A 27,671-nucleotide genomic window follows, 5' to 3' on the forward strand; every position below is an offset into this window, starting at 1 on the left:
CATTTATTCTCAAACTCTACAACATTGATAGCAGTATTCTATTACATTAAAATGAGCTCTCTTAGAGGGTTTGATTAATTCAGATTTATCATCTCAACTAGACATCTTTTGGATAGTGAGAATGGGAGGGCTAGTTAAGGAGAAGAGGGGCAGCCACAACCAAACAGCCATTGCAAGCATTTAAGCTGTGTGAGCTGAATTGGAGAGGGGAATTTGTACAGCTTAGTATAGCTGAGGATGGCCTCTTTAGAAATTATTGTGAGTCAATAATTTACAGAAAATTATTGTGAGTCAATAATTTACAGAAAATTATTGACTACACTTTTGCTGTAATTAGAGGTAAAAAGGTATGTGTGAGCCACTAAGAAAGAACCAAGGCCCAGATACTAGAGAATCAGTTTGAGTTTTTTTCTGAAATGACCTATGGTCACCTGTATGCTCAGCCCTCTCCAGGGTGGAACAGGCTGGACAGAAGAGAGTGAAGGATCTTTAAGCCTGCTCTCTGCCTGAGTGATCTGCTGAGCAATGAGATGCATGTGGCAGGACAGGATGTTTGATTTCAGGAGACGATACAGGATTAAATCCAAGGGACACATCTCACACTGAACAGCAAAACACATCAATACCAATCTCCTGAGCATTATGTTCATTGTGGAGATGTTTTTCATGACCAGTGTTTCTCTAAGTATGCTCCTATGCTAGGTAAGTCTTGAATTTATTAATTACTTTGCCAGTTAGCAACGATAATGGGTAACCTCTACACTGGAAGCCGAGGGAAGATGGCAGATGATTTAGTTTACAATCATGTATTTAAAGCTTAACGGATTGTTTTTTTCATTTTGGTGTGCTTGGAACACAGCCCTTCTACCCCCATTCCTGCCATTGTTTTCCATCCTGAGCAAGTTTGAGAGCTGCAGTGGGAGGTATGGGCACTCTTGCATCAGGATGTGAGTTTTCTAACAGCTGCTCCCTAAGGCCAAAAGAAGAGACTGACACTAACAGCTGGAGTTAGGAGGCTGAATGCAAAAGATGGCTTTACTGCAGCTCTCAAATGAGCGTGCATCCACCCAGAGGACCTGCTTAAACAGACTGCTGGGCCCTGCCCCAGCGATTTCTGATTCTCTTGTTCTGGGGTGGGGCCAGAACCTTGGCAGTTAACAGATGCTGCTGCTGCTGCACTAATAGGTTGGAATTTCAGTATGAAGTGCCTGGTGGGGCTTGAATGGTTTTACAAAACTGTTTATTCAGTAGCGCAAGGTTGGAAAACACCTGGGGAGAGACCAAGTGTCGGCTAATAAAAATTTGATTGGAATTAACCCAAGAGAGATGTAATAACTAACTAGAAAATGTTATTTGGATTTGGTGCTCCTCACACCCCCCGCCCTGTCCCAGAACAACACTGAAGGTCTTCTCCACCTCTTCAACCTGTGGAGGGACTGCCCCAGAGAGAGGCATTTGCCACCACCTATTCCCTTTACCCTCCTGTTTGTTCCCTGCACTCTGCTGCAAAGGGCCAAATAGGGGGAAAAATTGAGCTCCTGTTAGAGGTATGTATCACTGTCCACTCCTCATCTTCACCCCACCTGCCCTATGAAGTTTGACTCCTTTGAACTGTAATGTCCCAGGATTGTAGTGCTGGAGCAGGATTAGTCCCAGGCAACAGCATTCCAGTTGGCTAATTCTGAAGCCAGTTGGCAGGGAGCATAAAAGTAGGAGGGCCTTGTGCCAGCTGCTAAGCATACAAGGTGTGTGTGTGTGTGTGTGTGTGTGTGTGTGTGTGTGATGGAAGGAAAGCATCAGGAAGTAATCCAAACTAGAAGGGCTATGGTCATCTACCCTGTGTTGATTATGTAAGTCCTTTGCTTTCATGTCACTTGCAAATCTGAAGTGGGCTGGAGTGGAGGTGGGGGGGGGTGTGCAGTTGAGGGGGCAATTCTGTCTCCACTCTAAAATCAGCTGGGATTGTACTCAGTAGAAGCTTTGGACACAATAAAGCAAATTCAGAGTATTGTTAGCCCTGCATGATGTGTGATGTTCTCCTGTAGCCCTGAAGCTCACAAAGGAATTAACAGAAGAGCCTCTACCTTCCTGCCCATTTCACTGTCTAGACTTGAGCTATAACCTCAAAGGAATCTTACAATGAAATCAAGCTTTGGTGCACTTCCTCAGTCTTTTCTGATCAAGGACATAACCTGTGAGCTCTCGTTCTTAAAACTTCGTCCTCTAATAACAAAAGGTACTCAGATCTGTATGGAGAGCTCACCTACCTCAGGCCAATCCTCTTTCAACACATCTGGATGCTCTTACCCAGTGGTCCCCAACCTTTTTTGACACCAGTGATCGGTTTCATGGAAGACAATTTTTCTACGGATGGGGAGGGGTTGGGAGGATGATTTTGGGATGAAAGTTCCACCTCAGATCAGGCATTGGATTCTCATGAGTGCAACCTAGATCCCTCACATGCTCAGTTCACAATAGGGTTCTTGCTCCTATGAGAATTTAATGCTGCTGCTGATCTGACAAGAGGCAGAGCTCAGCCTAATGCTCGCTCTTCCTGCTGCTCACCTCCTGCTGTGCAGCCTGGTTCCTAACAGGCCATGGACCAGTACCTTGATTCAACTGTACAACAGTTAAATAACTGAAGCTTGCTGGTATAGCCAGGAGAATGGTAATTTTAAATGGATAGTTATTGGGGGAAAAGCCATCTTTAACTTGCTCAGGACAGCACTTACCTATGCCAGTAGAACTCAAACCTTGAACACCCCATCAGGAAAAGCTTTGAACACGCACCTCCAATAATTTTGTTTTTTGAGACAGTCTCACTCTGTTGCCCAGGCTGGAGTGCAGTGATGCAATCTCAGCTCACTGCAACCTCCGTCTCCCAGGTTGAAGTGATTCTCCTGCCTCAAGCCTCCCAAGGAAATGGGATTACAGACATGCACCACCATGTGTGGCTAATTTTTATATTTTTAGTAGAGACAGGGTTTCACCATGTTGGCCAGGCCGTTAATATTTATTTCTTGATAAATTATATTGAATTATATACATTATCAAACAAAAAATTAAATGATAAAAATATATAAAAATAAAAGCCAAAGATATTTTATTCTGTGCTGCAGAGATAAATCTTGCCCACATTTTTCTCCAGACTGAGGTCTCTGGAAGGCAGGGACTATGTCTTTTCTTGTTACCTTAAACAAGTGCCTTACATTAAAGGTCCTCTAAGTTTGTTGAATGACCGAGGCAATAAATTAATATACTCAGCATTTATGCCAAACAGAAAACAGTCACAACAGAGGAAGGCAGTGTTGAGGGAGCTGGAAATCCAGAGACCTCCATTCCAGTCCTTGCTATGTCACTAACTAGCTGTGAGACCTTATGCTATTCACTTTCTATCTCGTCTTCAGTTTCCTTGTGAAATGAGACAGTTGGATTCGCTGGCTTCTAAGGCGGTATCTAGCTCTACGTAGTCTATGAAATGCTGTATTTATTGTGTCTTCATATAAACAAACACAGAATCAGTTTATCATCCAAAGATGGAAACATGTATATTTTTGTAGTGGATGATATGAATCTCATGTGTATTGATACTTTAGGGAACAGCCTAGTACCTTCCACAGAGCACCACAGGGATTGTCAGCAGAGGTGACTCAGTCAATCTTCGTTTTCATCATCTCTCCTCAGCAGCTGCACAGCTAACTATCCATAACCCTTTGCAGCCCACCTACTGTGGGCTGCCCTGCATTTCTTTTGACCCCTTGCTTATCTGCCACTATTTCTGGCTGGGAGAGCTGGCATCTCTATAAAGCTTAAGTCCTGGGGGAAAAGAAGATAATGGTGTTTCTTTTCCTGGATCTCATCCTTGCACCTTCTCATTGAAGTTAACAACTCTTCTGCCCCTCCAGTTTCATTTGCTGTTATTGACAACCTATCCATATTTTTTTTTTCACTTTTTTGCCACCTTAAACATACACTCCATTGAAACTGCTCTCTGACTTTATGTGGGGCCTTGTGTTCTACTGGTCAGTTGAGATGATAAGCTATAGCCTAGCTTATTAGTAGAGCTTCTAGACTAATACAACAAGCAATATCATAGTAGTTACATAATCCAAATACAAAGGAAAAGAACATACAATAGAACCGAATAACAGTTGAGGGGGTGCGGTGGCTCACGCCTGTAATCCCAGCATTTTGGGAGGCCGAGGTGGGCAGATCATCTGAGGTTGGGAGTTTGAGATGAGCCTGACCAACATGGGGAAAACCCAACTCTACTAAAAATACAAAATTAGCCGGGCGCAGTGGCGCATGCCTGTAATCCCAGCTACTCGGGAGGCTGAGGCAGGAGAATCGCTTGAACCCGGGAGGCTGAGGCAGGAGAATCGCTTGAACCCAGGAGGTGGACGTTGTGGTGAGCCGAGATTGCACCATTGCACTCCAGCCTGGGCAACAAGAGCAAAACTCCATCTCAAAACAACAACAAAAAAATGAACAAAACACCACCACCACCACCACCACCATCATGCTGGCCACGGTGGCTTATGGTGTAATCCCAGCATTTCGGGAGGCTGAGGTGGGCGGATCACTTGAGGCCAGGAGTTCAAGACCAGCCTGGCCAACATGGAGAAACCCCCATCTCTACTAAAAACATAAAAATTAGTCTGGCGTGGTGGTGCATGCCTTTAATCCCAGCTACTCGGGAGGCTGAGGCACGAGAACCACTTGAACCCGGGAGGCAGAGGTTGCAGTGAGCTATCGCGCCACTGCACTCCAGCCTGGATGATATAGTGAGACTCTGTATCAAAAACCAAAACCAAAACCATTTGACTTATTCCTTCTTCAAACGAAACCAGGCGGCAAGACCCACAGATATTTCTAAAATGTGTACAATAATAATGCCCCAAAAAGTCCCTCAGTGTCTCCCATTGCTGGCAGAACAGAGATCAAACTTGACACACTTCAAGGTTTTCTACCAACTGCCTGTGCCTCTCCCCCCTAGTCTTCTCCCTTACTGGTTATATCCTGGAGGTAGACTAAACCCCAGACAAGCCAAGTAACTTACAGTTCTGCTCAAAGCCTCCAAATGTTTGCAACTTGTCATTATTCCTGTCTCTTGCTCATCTTCCTATCTCTACCATTCAAAACCCAGCACCTAGCACATATTTGTAGTTGCCTTAGTATTCCTTATATTTGCACAGTACTTTAAAGTTTTAAAAGCACTAAAATACATTATCTTGCTCTTCCCCAAACAACCCTGTGATGTAGCCATAGTAGGTGGCTTTGTATAATTTTATAGAAGATTACAATAGACTTAGACACATTAAACTGATTTGCTCAAGATAAAAGCTGTTCAAGTGAGACAGCAAGAGAACCTTTGGTCTTCTAAGTCTCATTCTTTCTCAGTATGTTGAACACATGGTACCCAGGAACTTGGAAATTTACTTAGAAATAACAACAACAAAAAGCTACTGGATGCTAGGCATGAAAAGTGAGTCACAGACTACAAATTGTAGTTTTAAATTAAAATGAATACCATTAATGTGGTGCTATCAACGTACAGAGGTTGGTGAACTTAAAACACAGCAACAACCCATTTCCTATCTACCTTTTGAGAACTGAGAACCAAGAATTAAAAACACTTTTGTGCATCTCAAATGTGGCTAAATCTATCGTTCAATGTACCTTATTCAAATACTTCTGATCTCAAAGCCTTTTTTTTTTTTTTTTTTTTTTGACGGGGGGCTGGAGTACAATGGTGCACTCTCAGCTCATTGTAACCTCTGCCTCCTGGGTTCCAATGATTCTCCTGCCTCAGCCTCCCGAGTAGCTGGGATTACAGGTGCCCGCCACCACACCCAGCTAATTTTTGTATTTTTAGTAGAGACAGGGTTTCACCATGTTGGCCAGGCTGGTCTCGAACTCCTGACCTCGTGATCCACCTGCCTCGGCCTTCCAAAGTGCTGGGATTACAGGTGTGAGCCGCTGCCCCCGGCTGAAAATGTACTTTTGACTTACGGTATTTTCCATACATGACTGGCTTATCGGAACGCAGCCCCATGGTAAGTTGGAGTGTACTGTATTTGTAGTGCTTTGCATAAAGTTGAACAATCATAAATCGAACCTTTGTTAAGGAACCATGTGTATTTGGAATTTCGTAAAGCCAATATTGAAGGGTGGGACTAAGACCCATATACCAAAATTGCTAGTCTTCAAGCATGTTGGCTCTTTCTAGTCCATCAAACACTATATTCTAAATATTACACATAGGTATTAAAAAGTAGAGTCTAAAAAACTAACAAGAGTCAGGGAATCAGTAGGTTTGGAACCCCAACCTGTTCCCTCATCTGTAAAACGGGTGGTACCACCAATTACCACTACCACCTCACAGGACTGTTGAGTGGGGAGGAGTCAGAAAAAGCATAGTGCCTGGTACAGACACGATGGAGATACCCTCACACACCACCTCATCAACCACAGAGCCTGGGTGACAGGAAAATCCTGGTTTGGCATCTTTTTTTTTTTTTTTTAAATTTTATTTTTTTTATTATACTTTAGGTTTTAGGGTACATGTGCACAATGTGCAGGTTTGTTACATATGTATCCATGTGCCATGTTGATTTCCTGCACCCATTAGCTCGTCATTTAGCATTAGGCATATCTCCTAATGCTGTCCCCGCACCCCCCACCCCACAACAGTACCTGGAATGTGATGTTCCCCTTCCTGTGTCCATGAGTTCTCATTGTTCAATTCCCACCTATGAGTGAGAACATGCGGTGTTTGGTTTTTTGTCCTTGCGATAGTTTACTGAGAATGATGTTTTCCAGTTTCATCCATGTCCCTACAAAGGACACGAACTCATCATTTTTTATGGCTGCGGAGATACCATCTCACACCAGTTAGAATGGCCATCATTAAAAAATCAGGAAACAACAGGTGCTGGAGAGGATGTGGAGAAATAGGAACACTTTTACACTGTTGGTGGGACTGTAAACTAGTTCAACCATTGTGGAAGTCAGTGTGGCGATTCCTCAGGGATCTAGAACTAGAAATACCATTTGACCCAGCCATCCCATTACTGGGTATATACCCAAAGGAGTATAAATCATGCTGCTATAAAGACACATGCACACGTATGTTTATTGCGGCACTATTCACAATAGCAAAGACTTGGAACCAACCCAAATGTCCAACAACAATAGACTGGATTAAGAAAATGTGGCATCTTCTAATAACTTCAGAGATCTTAAAGATTTGTTCTAGTACTAACCTCACAGAATTCTATAGAAAGAGAGAATGAAGAGGCCAAATAAAGTAGCTTCACTTACGATATTTGTGCAAGGCTATTCAAAGTATACAGATGTGGAAGGTTCACAGAAAATGTGTCTTAAAAGGTAGACAATATAAATGATGGTATGAACTCTGTTGTAACCAAGTTCAAATAATGGCAAGAAAATCTGGAAGATCCTATAAAAGCAACCCCATTTGAAATTGCTAGTTAGAACTACACCTTATTTGCAGGTTTGCATGTTATATGGCAAAGTCAAGTCTAAAGAAAAACTGCACAGTTAAAGCTGCCCTAGAAAATCCCTCTAGGAATGAAGACCACATAATATTTCTCTGTCAACAAATTCAACACAAGTCAGATTTTCCCTCCAGCATCCCACCAGATTAAGTAGTTGGCTTTTGTTTACAGATCACATTGTTTGGATGGCATGTATCTTTGAACACTAGGGAAGAAATACGCTCAGTGCCTTTCAATACGAATCCACTGACTGAGTGAACTGGAAGTCCACACTTCTGATTTCATGGTTGTTCTAGGGCATAAATTACCTGAGTGCAACAAGTGGAGCTGAGATTAAATGAGATTTAAATAAATGAGATTATTTATTTATGGTTAAGTGCATACAGCTCAATTACAAAATAAGTGTGTATCATTCACCAGCACTGTGCTTCCATTTTAGAAACACCCAAGTGAATATGGCTTCTCTAGCAATCTTTTAAAACTTCTGGATGTGATCCACAGTAAGAAATTCATTGTAAACTGTAACCCACCACACACATGTGTAATACATATGACAAAAGATATACAAAATATTTATTACGTGTCATGTACTTGATATATTCCATCCTGTTATATTTTGTTAAAAAAAAAATTGAGCTGGGCGCAGTGGCTCAGGCCTGTAATCCCAGCACTTTGGGAGGCCCAGGTGGGTGGATCATCTGAGGTCAGGAGTTTGAGACCAACCTGGCCAACATGGCGAAACCCTGTCTCTACTAAAAATACAAAAATTAGCCGGGCGTAGTGCCTCACGCCTGTAATCCCAGCCACGCAGGAGGCTGAGGCACAAGAATCGCTTGAACCTGGGAGGTGGAGGTTGCAGTGAGCCAAGATCGTGCCACTGCACTCCAGCCTGGGTGGCAGGGCAAGACTCTGTCTCAAAAAAAAAAAAAAAAAAATTTAGGCTGCAACTCAGTAGTTTTCGTGATCCCTAACTGGGTTACGGGAACAAAACTGAATTTCAAGTTCTTAACTACTCAGAGTAGGGCAATATCTCAGGGTTAAGGAAAACAAATCAAGCCAGCATATTTGTCCATAATATTTTAATACTTTTCCACTTTAAATACTGGTTTTAATTTTGTGATTGTAACATGGAAGATCCAACTTTATTGTGTTTAAAAAACATCATCAGGATCATAAAGCTATTATAGAAGTTACTCTACACACTCCCAAGGTACTTTGATAATGTTTTGAGTCTGTAGATGAACCATGACAAAATCCAAATATATCGTCTGTACAGCTCAGACTAAATACTGGTGAAAAGTGTTTAACTGGACAAATAACTGATAAGCTTAAAGATAACCAGCACAATTTCACAAGAGAACCAGCTCAGCCCAACTAAAAATTTCTTAATAGCAATTGACACTGACATTGTATTAGGTGTATAAATTAGTTGACGAAACTGAACAAATAGAAAACCCATTCCTCCTTTTCCTTATTTTGCCTTCTTACACCTCCCTTGCAGATATAACCCTCCTTTGGTTTAGCTACCCCTGTGGCAATTCCAAACCAAGTACTGCAGTGATCATCCTCTACCTCAAAACCAGGAGTCCTGAATTCCAACTGAAACACTGTGCTCTCTTGTCCTGTACAGTGGGCAGTCAGGGACAAAATCCCCACATCACCAATATATTTCAAGTTTCTAACATAGCACAAAAGAGTAACTGAGTAGAAAAGAGAGTAAAGGGTAGTTTTTTTCTTTTGGTTTGGGGGAAGACAAATATCTGTAGATGAGAAAACATGAATATTCAGGATGTAGGAATCAGCTTAATGAAAATAATTGTAAAGGGTCTAAATGTTGTTCAGAAGGCCAGTACCTCTCCAAATTCTGACCTCTTTTGGACTCTTTCCATATTCCCCAATTTATTTCTCAATCTGATTGGGTGGGATTAACTCTAGTGAAGTACAAGTGCAGTTATCTAAAGGTAAAACGTTATCTTTTCTTCTTTTAATACAAATATTTTAGTGTAATCCTTTTATTTACAGAATCAATTGCAAAAGTATATCATCACATTTAGTCCAAATGCAACTAATGATAATTAGATTTAGATATTGCTTTGTAAACTTTCCATACTTCTGTAAAATAAAGCTATCCAATTTAGTTATGAAAGAGTTAACTGTCTGTGTTCACGATAGTTACCAGAAATGGCAAACAGAGAAACATTTATAGTGAGCATATAGAATTTTTTTGAAGATTCTTATCAGCGGCTATGGTGAATAAACCTGCCCTCCCCAACCCCCCCATTCTCCCATCCCAACCCCATACCCCACAGCTGATTGTAAAATAAAATACACATTTGAGGTATAAATTTTTCTTTTTTAAACATCACAATATAAAATGTTAACTGGTGATGTAGTAAACCAACATGATAATTTGTCTTATTTGCCTTACTAGCATTACCACCATATAGGCACTTTTCCACGTAGTCAAATTATGAACAGCATTTTTCTATAAGGCATATTCCATGCACATCATTTACAGAAAGGTAAATTAAAAAATAGAAAAGATTATGGAGCGTGAAATCTGCGTGCATGTAATGTAAGCATATGTTTTATATGTATTTTTCTCTCTGTACAGAATAATAAATATCACTATATCTGATGCAAGTAATTCACTTCCAGGATTGTGCATATTAAGCGATCAGACTAATCCCATCATTAAATTATTATCTTGCACTTATCATTAAGACTCCATTACCACCTATGTGATATATACAGGACATGTTCTATGTAACATGACTTTCTGCTTTACAAAATGGGTCTGATTTCTGTGTTTTTACAGAGCTGAACAAGTCAGCAAAGCATCTACAAAATGCCTCTGATTTGTATAAATACACTGGTGTGTAAACACAACGAAGATTTTGAAGTGGGCAGTCATTTCAACTTCAGTGAGTACTATTCCTTGCCTCATCTCCATGATTCAGTGTTGTTCACAGGACTTAAACTGAAAAAGGTATTTTACATTTTAAGTTCTTATAGCAACAACGAAAAGCATTTCAGTTTAAATTATATGGAATCCTTACTGCTCTGCTGAAGTTTCTGATCAAGAGGCAAAGAGAGGCACTGCTCACATTTTCTATGTATACTTTGCAACGTATCTTTTAAACTGACCCAAACTGGAAGAACAAACATATATACCCGTTACTGAATACCAGAAATATTGAATTAAATGTCAAACTCAGTCTGATTTGCTTTAAACAAGTGATACCATATACTATCTTAGAAATTTCAAGAAAACATGAACTTATCTTGACCATTTTCCAGAAAGTAGTCTATACCAACAAGATTTGTACAGATGTTTCTGTTTGGAGACAGGCAGAACCAATTTAGGGCTTACCAAATTGTGTTCGTAACAAACTGAAAAAAATCTCTAGTACACAGTACACAACTAAAAAATATAATAGAAATATAAAGATATCTAGGGAAAGAAATAAAGCTTTTCACTTTCTCCATCAGAACCAAGGTTCTTCATGGGAGTAAGACTATAGAAAAGGCAAAATCACAGGTTATTGACAGCCCTCAGTTATTAAGAGACACATGACAACATGAATCATTATAGAAATCAGCAGCAATGAATTCTATGATTATACAAAGCAAAAAAGTCAAAAAATTCTGGACACAGATTTGACTGTAGGCCTGAAAAAAGAACCTCATCCAGGTATTTGGTGCACAGAAAGCACATGCCCCATGTGCGTTCAACTTTTGTGCTTTTCTTTTGTGCACAAAACCTGATACAACAGAGGATCTTAGGCTGGACCATAGTAAATTAAAAATTCTGAAAAAGTATCCAAAAATTAAAGCATCAATTCCTAGTTGTGATTCAAAGTTGATTTTTTTTCTCTTCTAGGAGCAAGCAAATAAAAATATAGCCATATACATGTAATTTTACATGTATTTATAGTTATATGCTGAGCAAGGAGATCTACCAGGAGATAGCTAGTGTTAGATGTTCAGCTTTGCTATTGCAATATTTTGTCATTTTTGTACACAAGGCCAAGATCTTGGGCCACAGACAAGGCTATAGATCCTACGTTCCAGCTTAGAGCATTCAGCTTTTTTTTTTCTTTTTTTCTCCAACATGGAATGTCACACAGCCTTGCTTCAGTCACTGAAGGAAAAAAAAAAAAAAAAGACAAGTAAAAAATTCAGCAGTATGTTTGTTACTAACAGCTGCAAGACTACCAGAACAGAGTTCTCCCACCCTCCATATTCATGGAATGCATGGAATCTCTATGAAAATTTACCATTATGAATGCAAAATTATTAACCTTACAAATTTGAACTTATCAGCAAGGAATTGAAGGCATATGGAATTTTTCAAAAGTTAGAAAAAATTAAAAAGCGGAATAGTCCTCTCTACAGTCTGGGCCTCCAAGATGACAAAGAAAAGAAGGAACAATGGCTGTGCCAAAAAGGGCCACAGCCATGTGCAGCCTGTTTGCTGCACCAACTGTGCCTGATGCGTGCCCAAGGACAAGGCCATTAAGAAATTCGTCATTTGAAACACAGTGAAGGCCGCAGCAGTCAGGGACATTTCCGAAGTGAGTGTCTTTGATGTCTATGTGCTTCCCAAGCTGTATGTGAAGCTATATTACTGTGTGAGTTGTGCAACTCACAACAAAGTAGTCACGAATCAATCTGATGAAGGAGAAGGATCGAACACCTCCACCCCAATTTAGACCTGTGGGCGCTACCCCATGACCCCCACCAAAGCCCATGTAAGGAGCTGAGTCCTTAAAGACTGAAGATGGACTATTCTCTGGAAAAAATAAAATGGAAATTGTACTTAATATTACATGCTGAGTGTATCTGTGCCACCTAGGGTGAGAATTTTGTGTGTGTGTTAGACCAAGTGTGAAGTGACACAGTGTATTTTCATGGAGAAGAAAGCTTATTCATGTAAATCAAATCTTAATTGTTTGCAGTCACGTCCTTGGCCTCACAATTTGCATAGTTGTGTCAAATAAAGGGGGTGTAGGCATCTGAAAAAAAAAAGGGCAATATAGGTGAGCAGAGGCAATCAGTGAAAGGTCTCTGGATTTTTACCCCACAACATGGTATTTCTTTCCTCTTAGCCTGCAATAAAAACTATGACATACAATACTACTTACCAAGAATTTAAAAAATGTATTCAAGCTATGAGAGAGAGGCCTGCCTTATTTAATCAACAAACATGCTCAGACCTCTTTGTCAAATGAGTTTAAGTTTTTACTGGCTGGGCTAGGTGGCTCACGCCTGTAATCCCAGCACTTTGGGAGGTTGAGGCAGGCGGACTGCTTGAACTCAGGAGTTTGAGACCAGCTTGGGAAACATGGTGAAACCCCAACTCTACTAAAAGTACAAAAAATTAGCCGGGCATGGTGGTGTGTGCCTGTAGTCCCAGCTACCCAGGAGGCTGAGGTAGGAGGAACACCTGAGCTTGAGAAGTTGAGGCTGCAGTGAGCTGAGATCGCTCCAGTGTACTCCAACCTGGGCGACAGGAGTGAGACGCTGTCTCAAAAAATAAATAAATAAATAAAATAAATAAAAATATATATTATATATATAATATATATAAAGTTTTTACTGTTAAACAACTTTGGATCTTATTAACTCTTTACAGAACTTTCTCTAAAGATGATATACACATTATTGAATGTTACTATTTTTTCTATCACCAAAATTAACGTTCGCTTTCCTAGGGTTTCAATGCTGGGTTCGACTTCATACATTTATCTTCCATAATTATTGTTAAAAAAAAAAAAAGTTATGTTACAGTAACAAAGATTTTACCATCTTAAGGTTTGAATTTGGATCTTTGTTAGAAAGAAGCTCAATCTGGACTCAAAAAGCCAAATCTGAGTTTGGGCCAATGAATGTTTTCAGTTGTATCTTTGCACACATATACATGTATCCACAAACAATAGGCCTCTCTTCCCTAGAGATGAATTTTTTAAGATCCCAAGCTCCTCCCTCACAGGTCCACAAATGAAACATCTGTGCACATACACATGCACACACACAGAGAGTCAATAAAACACTGCTCTAAATCCAACAGTCTAGAGGCAAATGCTGCTAATATCCTACCATTTATCTTTCAACTGTTTAAAAAAGTTATTCTTCTCAAATATAACTGAGAGCATGTTTTACACACAACTGCATTCAGATTTCTCTTGCTTTAACACAAAGTTGTATTTTCTGCCTTGCTTAGTTGAATATCTGAGAACCTTTGGTAAGGAAGTCATCATAAAGCATCAAGAGGGAGGCCGTTTCAGTGAGGTCATAGTGAAGAAGAGAGAAGGCAGATATAGTTATAGTGAAACAAAATCTGGTCTTGGATAGAGTGAAACAGTACCGCTTTAAAAACCTAGAGGCCATGGCAAAGAGACATATAGCGAAGCAGGGTGATAAGCCTGTTGCTGTCACGTGCCATCAGTTTTCTGGTTTATTTGATAAATATGGCACAGACTCAGAATCAGTAAGAAGTAATGTGTCCAGATCTAGCTATAACAATTCTAAAGTACAAGATATAAAAATTGTCAGCACACTGAATGCAGTGCACTTGTGCCTGAAGAGAGAATCCCTAAAGGGTCAGGCTATATTCCAAAACACCAATCATTCAGGTAACTAAGACTGGAACCTGTTTAATATTTTCAAATACCCTTTTTCCTGGGAAAAAGCTAAATAACTGGGACATCAATGCAATATCCCTTATGTTAGTATGGGATATTAGTTAGTATCGGACAATAAATTTAGCCTTTGCATTTTTTAAAAGAAAGACATACTATAAACATCATTAGAAATCAGACTTGTTTAAAATTATTTCATTATATAATTGTCTATTTTTTTAGCTAAAGAAAAGGACTCAAGAATATACATTTCTCAGCCAATTATTTAACATCCAGTGTAGGTGAGAATGAGAGAATATTCATGTGTTATTGCTTACCATTTGTGTATCACAATTGGCAATATCTACTAATATTTTAAATGTTATTATAAAATAGAATTTATAGAAATAGTACTATACAAAAGATTCTCAATGGACCAAAGCAGGCTTAAACTCAGTCATAAGAGGAATACAATTAAAACTACACCGAGAGAGTATTTTTCACCTAATGAGTTGGGAAAGTTATAAAGTTTTGTTTTACACATTTTATGAAAAACTGTGGGAAACAGGCACTCTAATTCATTAATTGCTGTTGAGATGGTCAATTACTATAACCTCTATGAAAAGTAATATCTAAATTATAAATGCACAAACCCCTAGCAGGGCCAGTAGTACCACATCTATTAATTTTTTCCACATATAAACTTGCAAGTACAAAATGATATATGGATACAATTATAACACTGTTCTGGCAAAAACTGGAAACTGTAATATTCACCAATGCAGAACCGATTAAATGAATCATGTACATCTATACAACGGGATACTGTATAACCATCAAAATGAGGAAGCTCCTTACAAATATGTGAGACCTTCAAGATAAAATAAATGCAAATATAAGATGTTGAACAGTGTTTATAGTATGCTGCTGCTTCTTTAACAACAAAAAAAGTGCGTGTGTGTAGAAAATACACTTGTATTTGTTCATTCAAGCATTAAAAACTTTCTAGAAGAAACTAGTAATAGCATATGTTAATACTATATGGTGAATGCAAGACAGGGTAAATTTTACTGTATAACTTTTTCACGCTTTTGACTTTTTTTTTTTTTTTTTTAACAGGCATTACCTGTCCAGGCTAGAGTGCAGTCATGTAATCACAGCTCACTGCAGCCTCAAACTCCCAGACAAAGCAATCTTCCTGCTTCAGCCTCCCAAGTAACTAGGACTATACATGTATGCCACCATGCCTAATTGTTTTTTGTCAAGATGGAATCTTGCTATGTTATCCAGGCTAGACTTGAACTCCTGGCCTGAAGCCATTCTCCCACCTCAGTCTCCCAAAAAGTGTTGCGATTACAGGTGTGACCCACTGCACCTGGCCACTTTTGACTTTTAATCATGATAATGTATCACTTACTTTAAAAAGTTAAAGATTCTGGGCTGAGCACAGTCGCTCACGCCTGTAAACCCAGCATTTTGGGAGGCCCAGGAGAGCAGGTCACCTGAGATAAGGAGTTTGAGATCAGCCTGGCCAACATGGTGAAACCCCGTCTCTACTAAAAATACAAAAATAGGCTGGGCGTGGTGGTGGACGCCTGTAATCCCAGCTACTCGGGAGGCTGAGGCAGGAGAATCGCTTGAACCTGGGAGGCAGAGTTTGCAGTGAGCCAAGATTGTGCCACTGCACTCCAGCCTGGGCGGCAAGAGAGAAAATTTGTCTCAACAACACCAAAATAAAGTTAAAGATTCTACCTCTTTGCATGAAGGTGTTCAGTGCTGTACTGGTTGACAGTAAAAATATGGAACCAACTCAGACATTGACATGGGACTAGTTAATAAATTCTGCAACATGCATGTAACAGATATTAAAAGAATGAGATGTTTTACACATCTCATGTCTCATAAAGATAGTCAAGATACATTGTTAAGTGGAAAAAAAGGTTATAAAACAAGAATTTTGTTATAATAGTAAGTATAAACATTTTAACACTCAAAAACATGTCAGTACATACACAGAAAAATCTAGGAGAATATACAACAAAAATAACAGTTTCTAGGAAAGGAAAGAATACAGGAAGTTTGCACTTCTACAATTCTACAGTTCTATAATATCAAAATTTCTTTACATAAGCATTAGAAGAAAAAGGAAACAATAAAAGAATTAAGTTTTAAAGACTATAAACTACAATTCTCAAGGCCAGGCACGGTGGCTCATGTCTGTAATCCCAGCACTTTGGGAGGCTGATGCAGGAGGATTGTTTGAGGCCAGGAGTTCAAGACCAGCTTGGGTAACATAGCAAGACCCCTATCTCTACAAAAAATAAAAAATTAGCTGAGCATGGTGGCACATGCCTGTGGGGACTCCCAGCTACTGGGAAGGCTGAGATGACAGGATTGCTTGAGGCCAGAGGTCGAGGTTGCAGTGAGCTGTGATGGTGTCACTGCACTCCAGCTTAGGCAACAGAGCAAGACCCTGTTTAAAACAACAACAACGACAACAAAAACCAACAAAACAATACTCTATAGGGGAACATAAAAAAAAACAGCAAATACTTTCAACAACTAAATTTTAGTATTGACAGAGTCATATTAGTCAAATAAAGTTTAAAAAAAAAAAGGTAAAACATATCTTCTAGTACCTGTTAATACTAGAACAAAATAGGCTTTCCTGCGGTTTTTTCTTGGACGTAAGAAGTAAAACGTTTTAGAAATTTAGGATACTCTCGCTTTGCCACTGCCCTTAACACTGAGGCTGGTGCCCATCCTCCAGGGTTCACTGCAAGATAAAGGAAAATTAAAATGTATTAAGATACAATTCTCCGAACATATGTGAAGCACTTAATTTGTTCCCTTGCTTTTAAAATATTCCTCACAATGGACCAATTAGCATCTTTTTTTTTTGAGACGGAGTCTTGCTCTGTTGCCAGGGTGGAGTGCAGTGGCGCGATCTTGGCTCACTGCAACTTCCGCCTCCGGGTTCAAGTGATTCTCCTGCCTCAGCCTCCCGAGTAGCTGGGATTACAGGTGCACGCCACCATGCCCAGCTAATTTTTGTATTTTTAGTAGAGACAGGTTTTCACCATGTTGGCCAGGATGGTCTCGAACTCTTGACCTCATGATCCGCCTGCCTCAGCCTCCCAAGGTGCTGGGATTACAGGCTGAGTCACTGTACCTGGCTGGACCAATTAGTATCTTTTAAGTCCCAACCCTTCATTCCTTAACACTATCCATCAGACATAATCAGACAGCAAATAAGAAAGCATTTATAACCTTTCTACAATGTTCTTGGTTCCCAAAATTATCTGCAAAAATTAGTATAGCACCACTTAAGGTTATTTAGGGCAGATTTATTCACAAATCTGTACTACAATTAAATACTAACTTACTCAGGTACAACTGTTTCTTTGAACATACTAGCAGTTATGGCCCTGTATAAAGAAGGTTTGACTATTGATGAGAGAGGTTGCAATGATTACTCCAGGTGCAAAGTAGGTGAAGTAAGGACCCAAAGCAAGCAATGAAAAGACCTATCCAAAGTGAAAGAAATATGTAACTAGCAACTAATAAGGACTAGGGAAACGCTGACGCAGAAAACAAAAAGCCTGACAATGAATGCCAAAGAGAAATAAATACGTAACTAGCAATTAATAAGGACTAGGGGAGCATTGATTCAGAAAGCTAAAAAGGCTGACAATGAGTAAAAGAACTCTTAACTTCCTTCCCCACTGTTGCTTATATTCCTAATAATAAATCTATGAGGCAAATATCTAAGAAAATGGTGCTTAAATATGAAGGCTAGGTTGAGCGCAGTGGCTCATGAGGTCAGGAGTTCAAGACCAGCCTGGCCAAGATGGTGAAACCCCATCTCTACTAAAAACACAAAAAACTAGCCAGGCGTGGTGGTGGGCACCGGTAATCCCAGCTACAGAGGCAGAGAATCGCTTGAACCCGGGAGGCGGAGGTTGCAGTGAGCTGAGACTGCATCACTGCACTCCAGCCTGGGCAACAGAACGATACTCCATCTCAAAAAAAAAAAAAAAAAAAAAAAAAAAAAGAAGGGTATATGACAGTGACCTAGGGATAAAGTTTTAAAATTTTCCTATCCAGCTCTAGCTTCAGAAATACTCATATAGTAGTAGTTCCAGGGTGAAATTCAGACATCTGTATTTTCAAAGATTCTCTAGTAATTCTGATACACCTTTCTCCAAATTAAAAATTAGTTATCTAATGGATAAGAACTAAAAAGGCATTTGTCCAAATTGTTGTCATATAGGTCATGATCAAGAACAGCCACATTACCAAAGAGCAAAAACAATAAAATACATACCATTAGCTACATATGTAATCTTGCATAGAATGTTGTCCCTGCTAATTTCCTGATTTCCCTCTGGTGGGCTTACCAAGGTTTGACAAATCATAGCAACATTTATTTTGGCACGGACACATCGGTTGTTTAGCTGCCAAAACAAAAAACAAAGCATTAGTAGATACCCAGTATTTTGTAAACTCTGCTGGTCTAATATTATATTAGGTTAACCAAAATCGTAACTCTTAAAAATATCTCCAGTGAAATCTTATAAGCACCAAGCTGATATGACACCAGGATTCCTCCCCACCCACTTTTTTTGGGTACAAGGTCTTGCTCTGTTGCCCACTCTGAAGTGCAGTGGTGCCATCATAGTTCACTGCAGCTTCAAACTCCTGGGCTCAAGCATCCTCCCACCTCAACCTCCAGAGTAGCTGGGACCACAGGTGCACATCACCAGGCCTGGCTAATTAAAAAAAAAAAAAATTTTTTTTTTTTTTTTAATAGAGATGGGATCTAACCATGTTGACCAAGATTCCCTCCTCTTAAGTAGTAAATGGAGCTAAATTGTGGTAAACACCAGAGGCTTGGCTGGTAGTTGATAACGGCTTAAGAGAGAACTGTGGGAAGTAGCCTACTGCCCAGTGTATGTGCTGCCCTTTTGGCTGTTTTACCAAACCTTAGAAGGAAAGGTAAACAGCTCTGGTGGAATGTTCATAGTCATGACTGTTGCCCTGAGTCAACACATGGGCTATACTGTTCCTAGCAGTCAATCCAACATAAAATCTAAGAAGCATTATCAAATCAAGTATTGTGTATGGGCTGTGTTTATCATCTTTGTCCTGCATTGTGTATTTAGCTTTATATTGTTTAATTATACACATTTATATACATTGTACTTACAGGAGCACTGTCATGATCCACAGAAAAATTACAAACTATCCAAGTTTCAGGGTCATTTTCAGTCAAGGCTGGTATCTTTCGAATGACAGAAAGATATAATACGTCTCGCTGAGAAGCAGGCCACACCCTCTGTGGAGAAGTAAAAATCTTCTGAAAAACAGATCTAACATGGAACTAACAAGAGAAACGTAATGCCAATAAATGTCTTAATTAAAGGTAAAATCTCTCAAATTTTAAATGGAAAGCATCTGAGGATATCTACCAAATGATTAATTATGAACAGAGTTAATAGCTTTGCAGAACAATATAAAAAAGGAATAATGTTCTATTTTTTTTTAATTGCAGTAAAATATATACATGTATAATTTGCCATTTTAACTAATTTTTAGGGTACAATTCAGGGACATTAATTACATTCAGTGTTATGTAACCATACTGCTATCTCTGAAATTTATCATCATCCCAAACAGAAACTCTGTACCAAGTAAGCAACAACTTTCCATTCCTCTCTCCTCATACTCCATGATTATGTTCCGCTTAGATTCAAAGATTTAAAGAAAAAAGACTTATTTGAATCAAATCACATTAGAAAGAATTCTAAGTCACTTAGATTACATATTTCAATATTAAGGTATGCAAGGGGAAACATACTATGGGAATGACAATGGAGCCTAGGTCTTCAATAAATGGGACTACCTACTTTAAATAAGAAAAAAAAACTTTTATCCTATTTAAGTTACTTTTATTTTGGTTATCTTGCATATGTATCTGGACTAGTCCTTGTTATGCAGCGTTATTCCTGATTACTGAGAGTAATAAACAGCATAAAATACAAATCATTTGCAAGATGAAATGATTCATTTTTTAAAGATACAAAATTTCACACAGTTGACAAATATAGTGTTGGGTAAATTGTGTGGAGACAGTAAGTAATACATGAAAATTTGGCAAATTTAGACCTAATGAATACAAATCCACAGGATGATAAGATAGAAATTTAAAGAATGAGAATGACTTAAATATCAAGAGACCAGTAGCCCTCTTTTAAGACCATATTGCAACAGATGTCAAATTTAAAGGGAAAAATATTGTAGTGTAAATAACACTATAGACTTTGAGTCTAAGCAGAACATTATTATGGAATGGGAGGAGAGGGGAATGGAGAGTTGTTGCTTAATGAGTATGGAGTTTCTGTTTGGGGTGATGATAAATTTCAGATATAGTGTTAGTGGTATGGTTATATACGTTGTGAATGCAATGTGATTTTCTTGAAAAAATGATTCCAGGACAATTTGTTTATTCCAAGAATTGGCAAATAATTGTAACTGTAACAAATTTTGTTACATATAAGATTCATTATTTTAATAATTTTTAGTTTTATTTTTCAATCCTGATACAACTTATATGACCCTCCTTCCATCATTTATCTAGTAGAATACCTTCAGCAGATTCTTTTCCATGATGGATTATTTTCAGATAATAAGGTTCTTTTGGTTCTAAATTACTGGTCATTTATCTTCATTCCAAATTATAGGGTGATTAATTAATATTCTGATATTTACTAAATTTTAGATTTCAAATTAGACTTCAAAATTTGTATGCTGAAACAGAATCTTAATTGTTACGCATTTCTGAGCAGCTACCGTGTAAAATTAAGTATGGCTCCTAATTATTAGATATAAGATGTCTCAGATGACAAGACTGACTTTAAGAAATACATAACAGATTTATAAATTTTCATATACTGCACTCAATTAAAAACCATTTAAAAAAGAAAAATGAAGCATTCACTGAATCGGAAAAACGAAGTACCTATTAAATCATTATATTTCTTTTATAATGTTTAATACTATTTTTGGTGGATCTCTCCAAAATTTTAATTCTTTTTATTATGGTATACACATTATGTTATTAGGCAGTTTTCAGAAGAGAAAGAGCAGAATAAGGCAAGAGAAATATTGATTCTATAATTTTAAATATCAAGAATAGCAGAAGAAGAAATAAGGTGAAAGGGAACTAATTTAAATTATGTTTCTGTGTGCTCTGGTATATGACTAACCTTTCAAGTCATGCTCTGTGATTTTTCTTTGCTTTCAGATAATCCATTTACTTTTTTATCTATTAGTCTTAACATAGGCTAATACCATGCTAGCCATTACCCTTATTGTTGTTGTCACAAGAAGCTATAATTCACTTGCATATTTGGTAACTATCATTTACCTCTTATAGAGACTAGATACTAGAAAGGTATTTAAATGGGTTTCAGTATTTCAGAAGGCTCTTTTCTAGACTTAAACTGTGTATAAAGAAAGCTAAAAGTGTGACATACACCAGTAGTTCCAATTATTTGAGAAGCTGAGGCAGGAGGATCACTTGAGCTCAGGAGTTTGAGACTAGCCTGGGAAATACAGCAAGACCCTGTCTCTTTAAAAAAAAAAAAAAAGGAACTAACGGTTGATCTTTATCAAGCACTCTATTTCTAGATTGTATCTCTCAGATTCTTGCCTGCACATATTTCTGTTTTGAACAAGTTGATATACCTTTCAAATACATGACATTCATGAATCATTAATAAAGTCTTCGGATTTTTGTGGCTTTTAATAACCTCCCCAATTTACTTTAGAGAATCTATATGTCTAAGTTTGAACTACACTGAAATACTTCTAGGATGAATGAAGAGATCTTTACCTTGTGTGTTTGATAAATGATGATTGCATTATCAGCTAATGTTTCCACCACATGAAAGTTTTCTATAGTTGCTGAAATGAAGAGAATAATAAAAAGATATATTATCTTTTCCTAGAATGTGATCAATTCACTTATGTTGAAAGTCAAGTACGAATGGACAGTATGGTAAATTGAACAGGATCCTGCCCTATCTAGGTTACATCCAAATGGAAGGTAGCTAATACTTAGTATTATGGTTACGGATTAGGGATGTGAGGTCTGATCACCAGGAAGCCTCATTTCTTTGGCCCAGTATCTATCTTCCACAGCAAGAAAGCAATTCTAATCACTACTGCATCACTGAGGCACCAATAATTCCCTAACACTAAAACCTTTCCCTTTTCCCTAATTTATTGATGTTAAATAAATTGTTATATCTAATCTTAGGTGGCTATTTCTGTGAAAAAGGGATGTCAAAATGCCAATGATAAACATCTGATGACATTGAGAAGTATCTATACTTAGGAAATTTTGTGTCTAAGGGGAATACACACTAAGAATAACTCTAGGCTAGGTGCAGTGGCTCACGTCTGTAATCCCAGCACTTTGGGAGGCCGAGGCAGGTGGATCACCTGAGGTCAGGAGTTTGAGACCAGCCTGGCCAACATGGCAAAACCCCATCTCTACTAAAAACACAAAAATTAGCTGGGCGTGATGGTGTGTGCCTGTAATCCCAGTTACTTGGGAGGCTGAGGCAGGAGAATCGCTTGAACTGGGGAGGTAAAGGTTGCAGTGAGCTGAGATCATGCCATTGCACTCCAGCCTGGGCGACAAGAGCGAAACTCTGTCTAAAAAAATAATAATAATAATTCTAAAGTAATCACAAAAGGATTCACCTAGGATTTACCATGGAAACAGTTTAGGAAAGAGTAGATGATGAAACAGAAATCTTCAATTTCAGTCTTGGCTTCTCCACCATATAGCTCTTGCTGCCTTTGACAAGTCACTTTGCCTATCTGAATTTTACTTTATTTGTATTTAAATAAGCAATAATAACTACCTATCATTGTAGGATTACTGAGGTTATTGGATCAAATTACATACTAGGAAGCATTTCATACACTGAAAAGCTCTATATAAATGTATTGCTAGTCCACTATATGATTTTCTAAATACTTTCTATGTTGACTTTGTAAACTATGTATGAGATGCAGAAAACTAGGTTGGATTTGATATTAAATTCAAAATAATAATTAGATTAAAATATATTAATAATGACAGCTTACTTTCCCAGTCATTGCGAACGTCAACATTCCAGAAATAATTGCAGACCTCATGTCCTGTGACGCCTTTAACTGCATGGGTAGCTTTTAAAGGATCCAGAACAATCCCATTTTCTTCTACTTCTCTTCTGTATACCTAAAGAGAACATAATTCCAAAACTGTTTGAAATTTAAAAATCAAGCCCATAAAAGCATGAAAGCATGCTTTTAAATATAGCTGCTCTTTAGATTTTTATGGAAGTCTATTTATAGAACATATTCTGCTAAAAGAAAATTAAAAATTTCAAATTAACAGACAAAAAAGTACTTAAAATTATAAATCCAAGGTAAACTTCATATAAAAACATGCATATGTGATAAATGACTTATTGTGAGTTGTTTAAAAATAAATGTATCAATTTGAATTAGGCATTATTTACCAAACATTCTCAAAAGACTGTTTAACATGGCTAAGAAAACCAAATAAACCTGGCTAGAATATATTCTCCTTGAAGATACTAAATGAAGGCTGCTTTGTTCAATGCTGTATCCCCAACATCTAGAATAGTATCTGAAACACAGTAGGCAGTCAGTTATTTGTTAAATCAATGGCTGAAAGCTAAGATGGCAAAAACGTAAATACAGATCTATCTTGCTTTAAATACTGAGGTTACATACCTTAAATGCTAAGTAAAATTAATTATTTTAAAATTAAAGAGTTTGCTACTTTAGATAATTATGTGATAAATACTCTTGAGAAATGAAGAAACATGTCATCATGGGGGAGAACTAAGTGGCAATTTATGAAGGACCTATGGGGCTAGACACTGTTAGGCATTTCACATAGTTTCCTCTTAGAATATCTCTCAACAGACTACCTTCCCCTACCTATTTATTACTCATATTATTGGGACCACCGTTTTCCCAGCTACCCAAACTAGAAACTCTAGACTTTTGATTCCTCCCTTTACAGTTCACACAGCTAGTAAGCTTTTTACTATTCTTTTTTTTTTTTTTTGAGACGGAGTTTCGCTCTTGTTGCCCAGGCTGGAGTGCAATGGCGCTGTCTCGGCTCACTGCATCCTCCGCCTCCCAGGTTCAAGCGATTCTCCTGTCTCAGCTTCCTGAGTAGCTGGGATTACAGGCGCCTGCCACTACGCCCAGCTAATTTTTGGTATTTTTAGCAGAGACAGGGTTTCACCATGTTGGCCAGGCTGGTCTCGAACTTCTGACCTCAGGTGATCTGCCCGCCATGGCCTCCCAAAGTGCTGGGATTACAGGCATGAGCCACCGCCACCAGTCAAAAACTGTCCTTAATAAAGCATAGCAGAGATTATTGGGGTGAGGCAGGAATCTATTGACACCATGGCACTGGCAGTTCCTAGACGTGGTGCCAAAGGTGCAGAGCAGGGAGGCCTCTAGCTCACATTATTATTTTTTGTCTAAAATGTCTTTTCTAAGATATCCAACAGTTTGACTTTTCTACTGTTCTAGGTAGGCTTTCATCACTTTCTGCCTGACTCTTTTAAGTAGTCTGCTTGCTCTCCAGTTTCTTCCCTATCAGCTTGATCTTCTTAAAATTACACTTTTCAGGCCAGGCACGGTGGCTCACACCTGTTATCCCAGCACTTTGGGAGGCCAAGGCGGGTGGATCACCTGAGGTCAGGAGTTCGAGACCAGCCTAGCCAACAAGGTGAAACCCCATCTCTACTAAAAGTACAAAAATTAACCAAGCGTAGTGGTGGGTGCCTGTAATCCCAGCTACTTGGAAGGCTGAGGCAGGAGAATCACTTGAATCCAGGAGGCGGAGGCTGCGATAAGCCAAGATCATGCCATTGCACTCCAGCCTGGGTGACAAGAGCAAAACTCTGTCTCAAAAAAACCAAAAAACCAAAAAAACATACTTTTCATACAGTGGCTAGTCTACTGTTATAAACAATTGTTATAGACAACAAATATTCTCTTTAGAGAGTAACTTTATGCTTCCCATAATCTAGGCCCAATTTCTCTCTAACGCTGTGGGCTGTAGGAGTACTTATTTTCTATTCCTCATTCCAGGTAGAGGGACGTCATCCAGACCCTCACTCCTGGCTTCTCTTCAGTACTTCACTTCCTCCTCCCTAGAGGTAGGTGACTCTACGGTGACTGAATGATGACTACAGAAGAAGAAATAAGGCAGGTCTGGCTCAACCTTTTCTTCCGCAAAGAGCATATATCCTGGCCTGCTTCTGTAGTGAAGGTTTGTGATTATCCAGCAATGCCAGGAACATGCTTAATTCTGGAATAACAAGACCCTGTAGCAGCTGATCTCAAACTATTTTCTACAATCACCTTATCAGAATTATAGCTAACATTCTGGTATCTCATTTATCTGTCTCTTTTATCTTATGTCTTAATTTGTTCCTTATTCAAGGGGAGAGGAAATCCCAGCATCTAATATTATATCTTATTTGCTAGAATAATTCTGGTCAACATAGATTATGCAAAAATCCCGACTAAAAAGTTTGCTTTCAAGTTTTTGCTCACATTATAATTTTTTCCTAAAATGCCCTCACCTCACCCTTGTCATAACTGTTTTTATTTCCAGATGTAGTTCAAATGCTTCTCTGCATTGTAAAACAATCTAATTGTTTCAAATCACAGAGATCTTTCTTTTCTGATTTGAGTGGCACAAATGTGGCTCATTGCAGCCTTGACCTCCCTGGCTCAAGGAATCTTTTGCCTCAGCCTCCTGGGTAGCTGGGACTACAAGTGTGTGGTACTGCACCCAGCTAATTTTTGTATTTTTTGTAGAGAGAAGGTTTCACCGTGTTGCCCAGGTTTGACTTGAACTCCTGAGCTCAAGTAATCTGCCTGCCATGTCCTCCTAAAGTGCTGGGATTATAGCCATGAGCCACTGTGCCTGGCCAATAGTATCTTTTAAATGTCAATATTCTTTTCCCTTAACTAAAGCTTCAGCTTGGAGAGTGTCTTATTATCTTTGTATCTTTATTTAGCATAGTTCCTTAGGAATGAGAGAATCCAAAATTCAATGTTGCTTTTGCTTTTCAATCCATCTCTGTATCTCTCCATCCCTGCTCTTATTTTCTGTCCCTGTGTTTAGGGATGTAAACAAGATTAACTGACCAATGTCCAAATATCAAATAAAGGTGTAGTAAGAGAAGGGAAAAGAAGGAGGGTATAGACCAAAAAGGGAGAGAAACAAAGTGTCATCTAGGCACAACATTCAGTATGTTAAAAAAACAAAACAAAAGGAAATATCCAAATACAGAACCATCAGCTAATTGTGACCTGTTCATATCTAATTCTCCAAATTTTATTTTCTTCATGGCCTAGTCAAAACAGAAAGGTTTAATCATATATTTATATTATAATCATAAAAAACTTTAGTAAAGGCAAAACCAGAAAAGCAAAAAGACATTTTATTGCTCAATATATGGTACTGCTTTGATCACATGTAATAACTTGTTTTAAAGGTAAGTTGAAAGTGCTATCCTTATTCATATCAATAGTAATGATAATATGACTGAAACAGAGATGCCTTTGGCAATGTATAACATTTCAGGGGGAATTACCTTCATTTCTCCTTCTTCTACAACCAACTGCCAATTGGCATCTCCGCCTACATCCTGTAATGAATAAGTCATGTGGTTCTGCACCATCTCTTCAACCTTGAGAGGGGAGGAAAAAGGCATGAGAATCCAAAAGGTATGTCATAGTCTCTAAAACAGAATGGTATTCAGTTAACTTCAGTTCAGAAATGGTGCTCTTAGTAGCTGAGCAACCAAATGCACAAAGGTTAGTAGGTTTTGCACAGTGTTTGAAGAGTTTAGTCCACATTCCAGATACCCAGGGTAATGACGAGACAGAAATGAAAAGAAGGAAGATGGGTCACTCAAGTAACACATATTGGCCTAATGTGTATCAAGTGACCAAAATAAGCATTTTCTAGAAAAAAGAAATATTCCATTCTATATCATAAAACAGAGATGATGTGTTAAAGTATAAAATAATGGAAGAGTAGAGATAAAGGGGGGCACAGAGATCATCCAGTCTAATGTTCCTATATTTAAGACTATGTGGAGTTATCAGGAAGGTCTGATATGAACAAAGACATATATAGAGAGAGCATATCTTTGCTTATATCTCTGCTCTCATATGAGCAAAGATACACAAAGATGAGCAAAGATATATATGTATATGTCTTTCAATACAAAAAGATTTCAATACAAAAAAGATGAAAAACCTTCCTTATGCCACTGATAAACCTCTATTTTATCATGGAATATAAGCCAATTTAAAAATAATCAAACCTTAATTTATTTGATTCCAATTTCTTTGGTCTAAATTATTTTAGGGACAATGCTAATATTCATATATGCAAGCATTT

General features: G+C 38.4%; 1 protein-coding gene across 5 annotated transcripts in view; it reads right to left on the bottom strand.

The window, feature by feature from the left end:
• CERT1 (ceramide transporter 1) overlaps window positions 1–27,671 on the bottom strand; it is a 157,119-nt gene that overhangs the window by 5,416 nt on the left and 124,032 nt on the right. For 2 of the 5 annotated variants that reach the window (XM_032144992.2, XM_032144993.2), the window contains 7 exons: window positions 26,857–26,952; window positions 23,306–23,438; window positions 22,041–22,111; window positions 19,353–19,481; window positions 18,471–18,600; window positions 16,783–16,919; window positions 8,143–11,664 (listed from right to left, as the gene is read on the bottom strand). In XM_032144992.2, the coding sequence (XP_032000883.2) occupies window positions 16,792–16,919; window positions 18,471–18,600; window positions 19,353–19,481; window positions 22,041–22,111; window positions 23,306–23,438; window positions 26,857–26,952 (687 nt within the window). In that variant the 3' untranslated portion in view covers window positions 8,143–11,664; window positions 16,783–16,791. Of the gene's footprint in view, window positions 1–6,708; window positions 6,837–8,142; window positions 11,665–16,782; window positions 16,920–18,470; window positions 18,601–19,352; window positions 19,482–22,040; window positions 22,112–23,305; window positions 23,439–26,856; window positions 26,953–27,671 lie in introns of those variants that run through there. The other 3 variants (XM_058434018.1, XM_058434019.1, XM_058434020.1) reach the window with 3 other exon arrangements.

Source organism: Hylobates moloch, unplaced genomic scaffold, assembly GCF_009828535.3.
Source record: "Hylobates moloch isolate HMO894 unplaced genomic scaffold, HMol_V3 SCAFFOLD_23, whole genome shotgun sequence".
In the NCBI taxonomy this organism is placed as follows: domain Eukaryota; kingdom Metazoa; phylum Chordata; class Mammalia; order Primates; family Hylobatidae; genus Hylobates; species Hylobates moloch.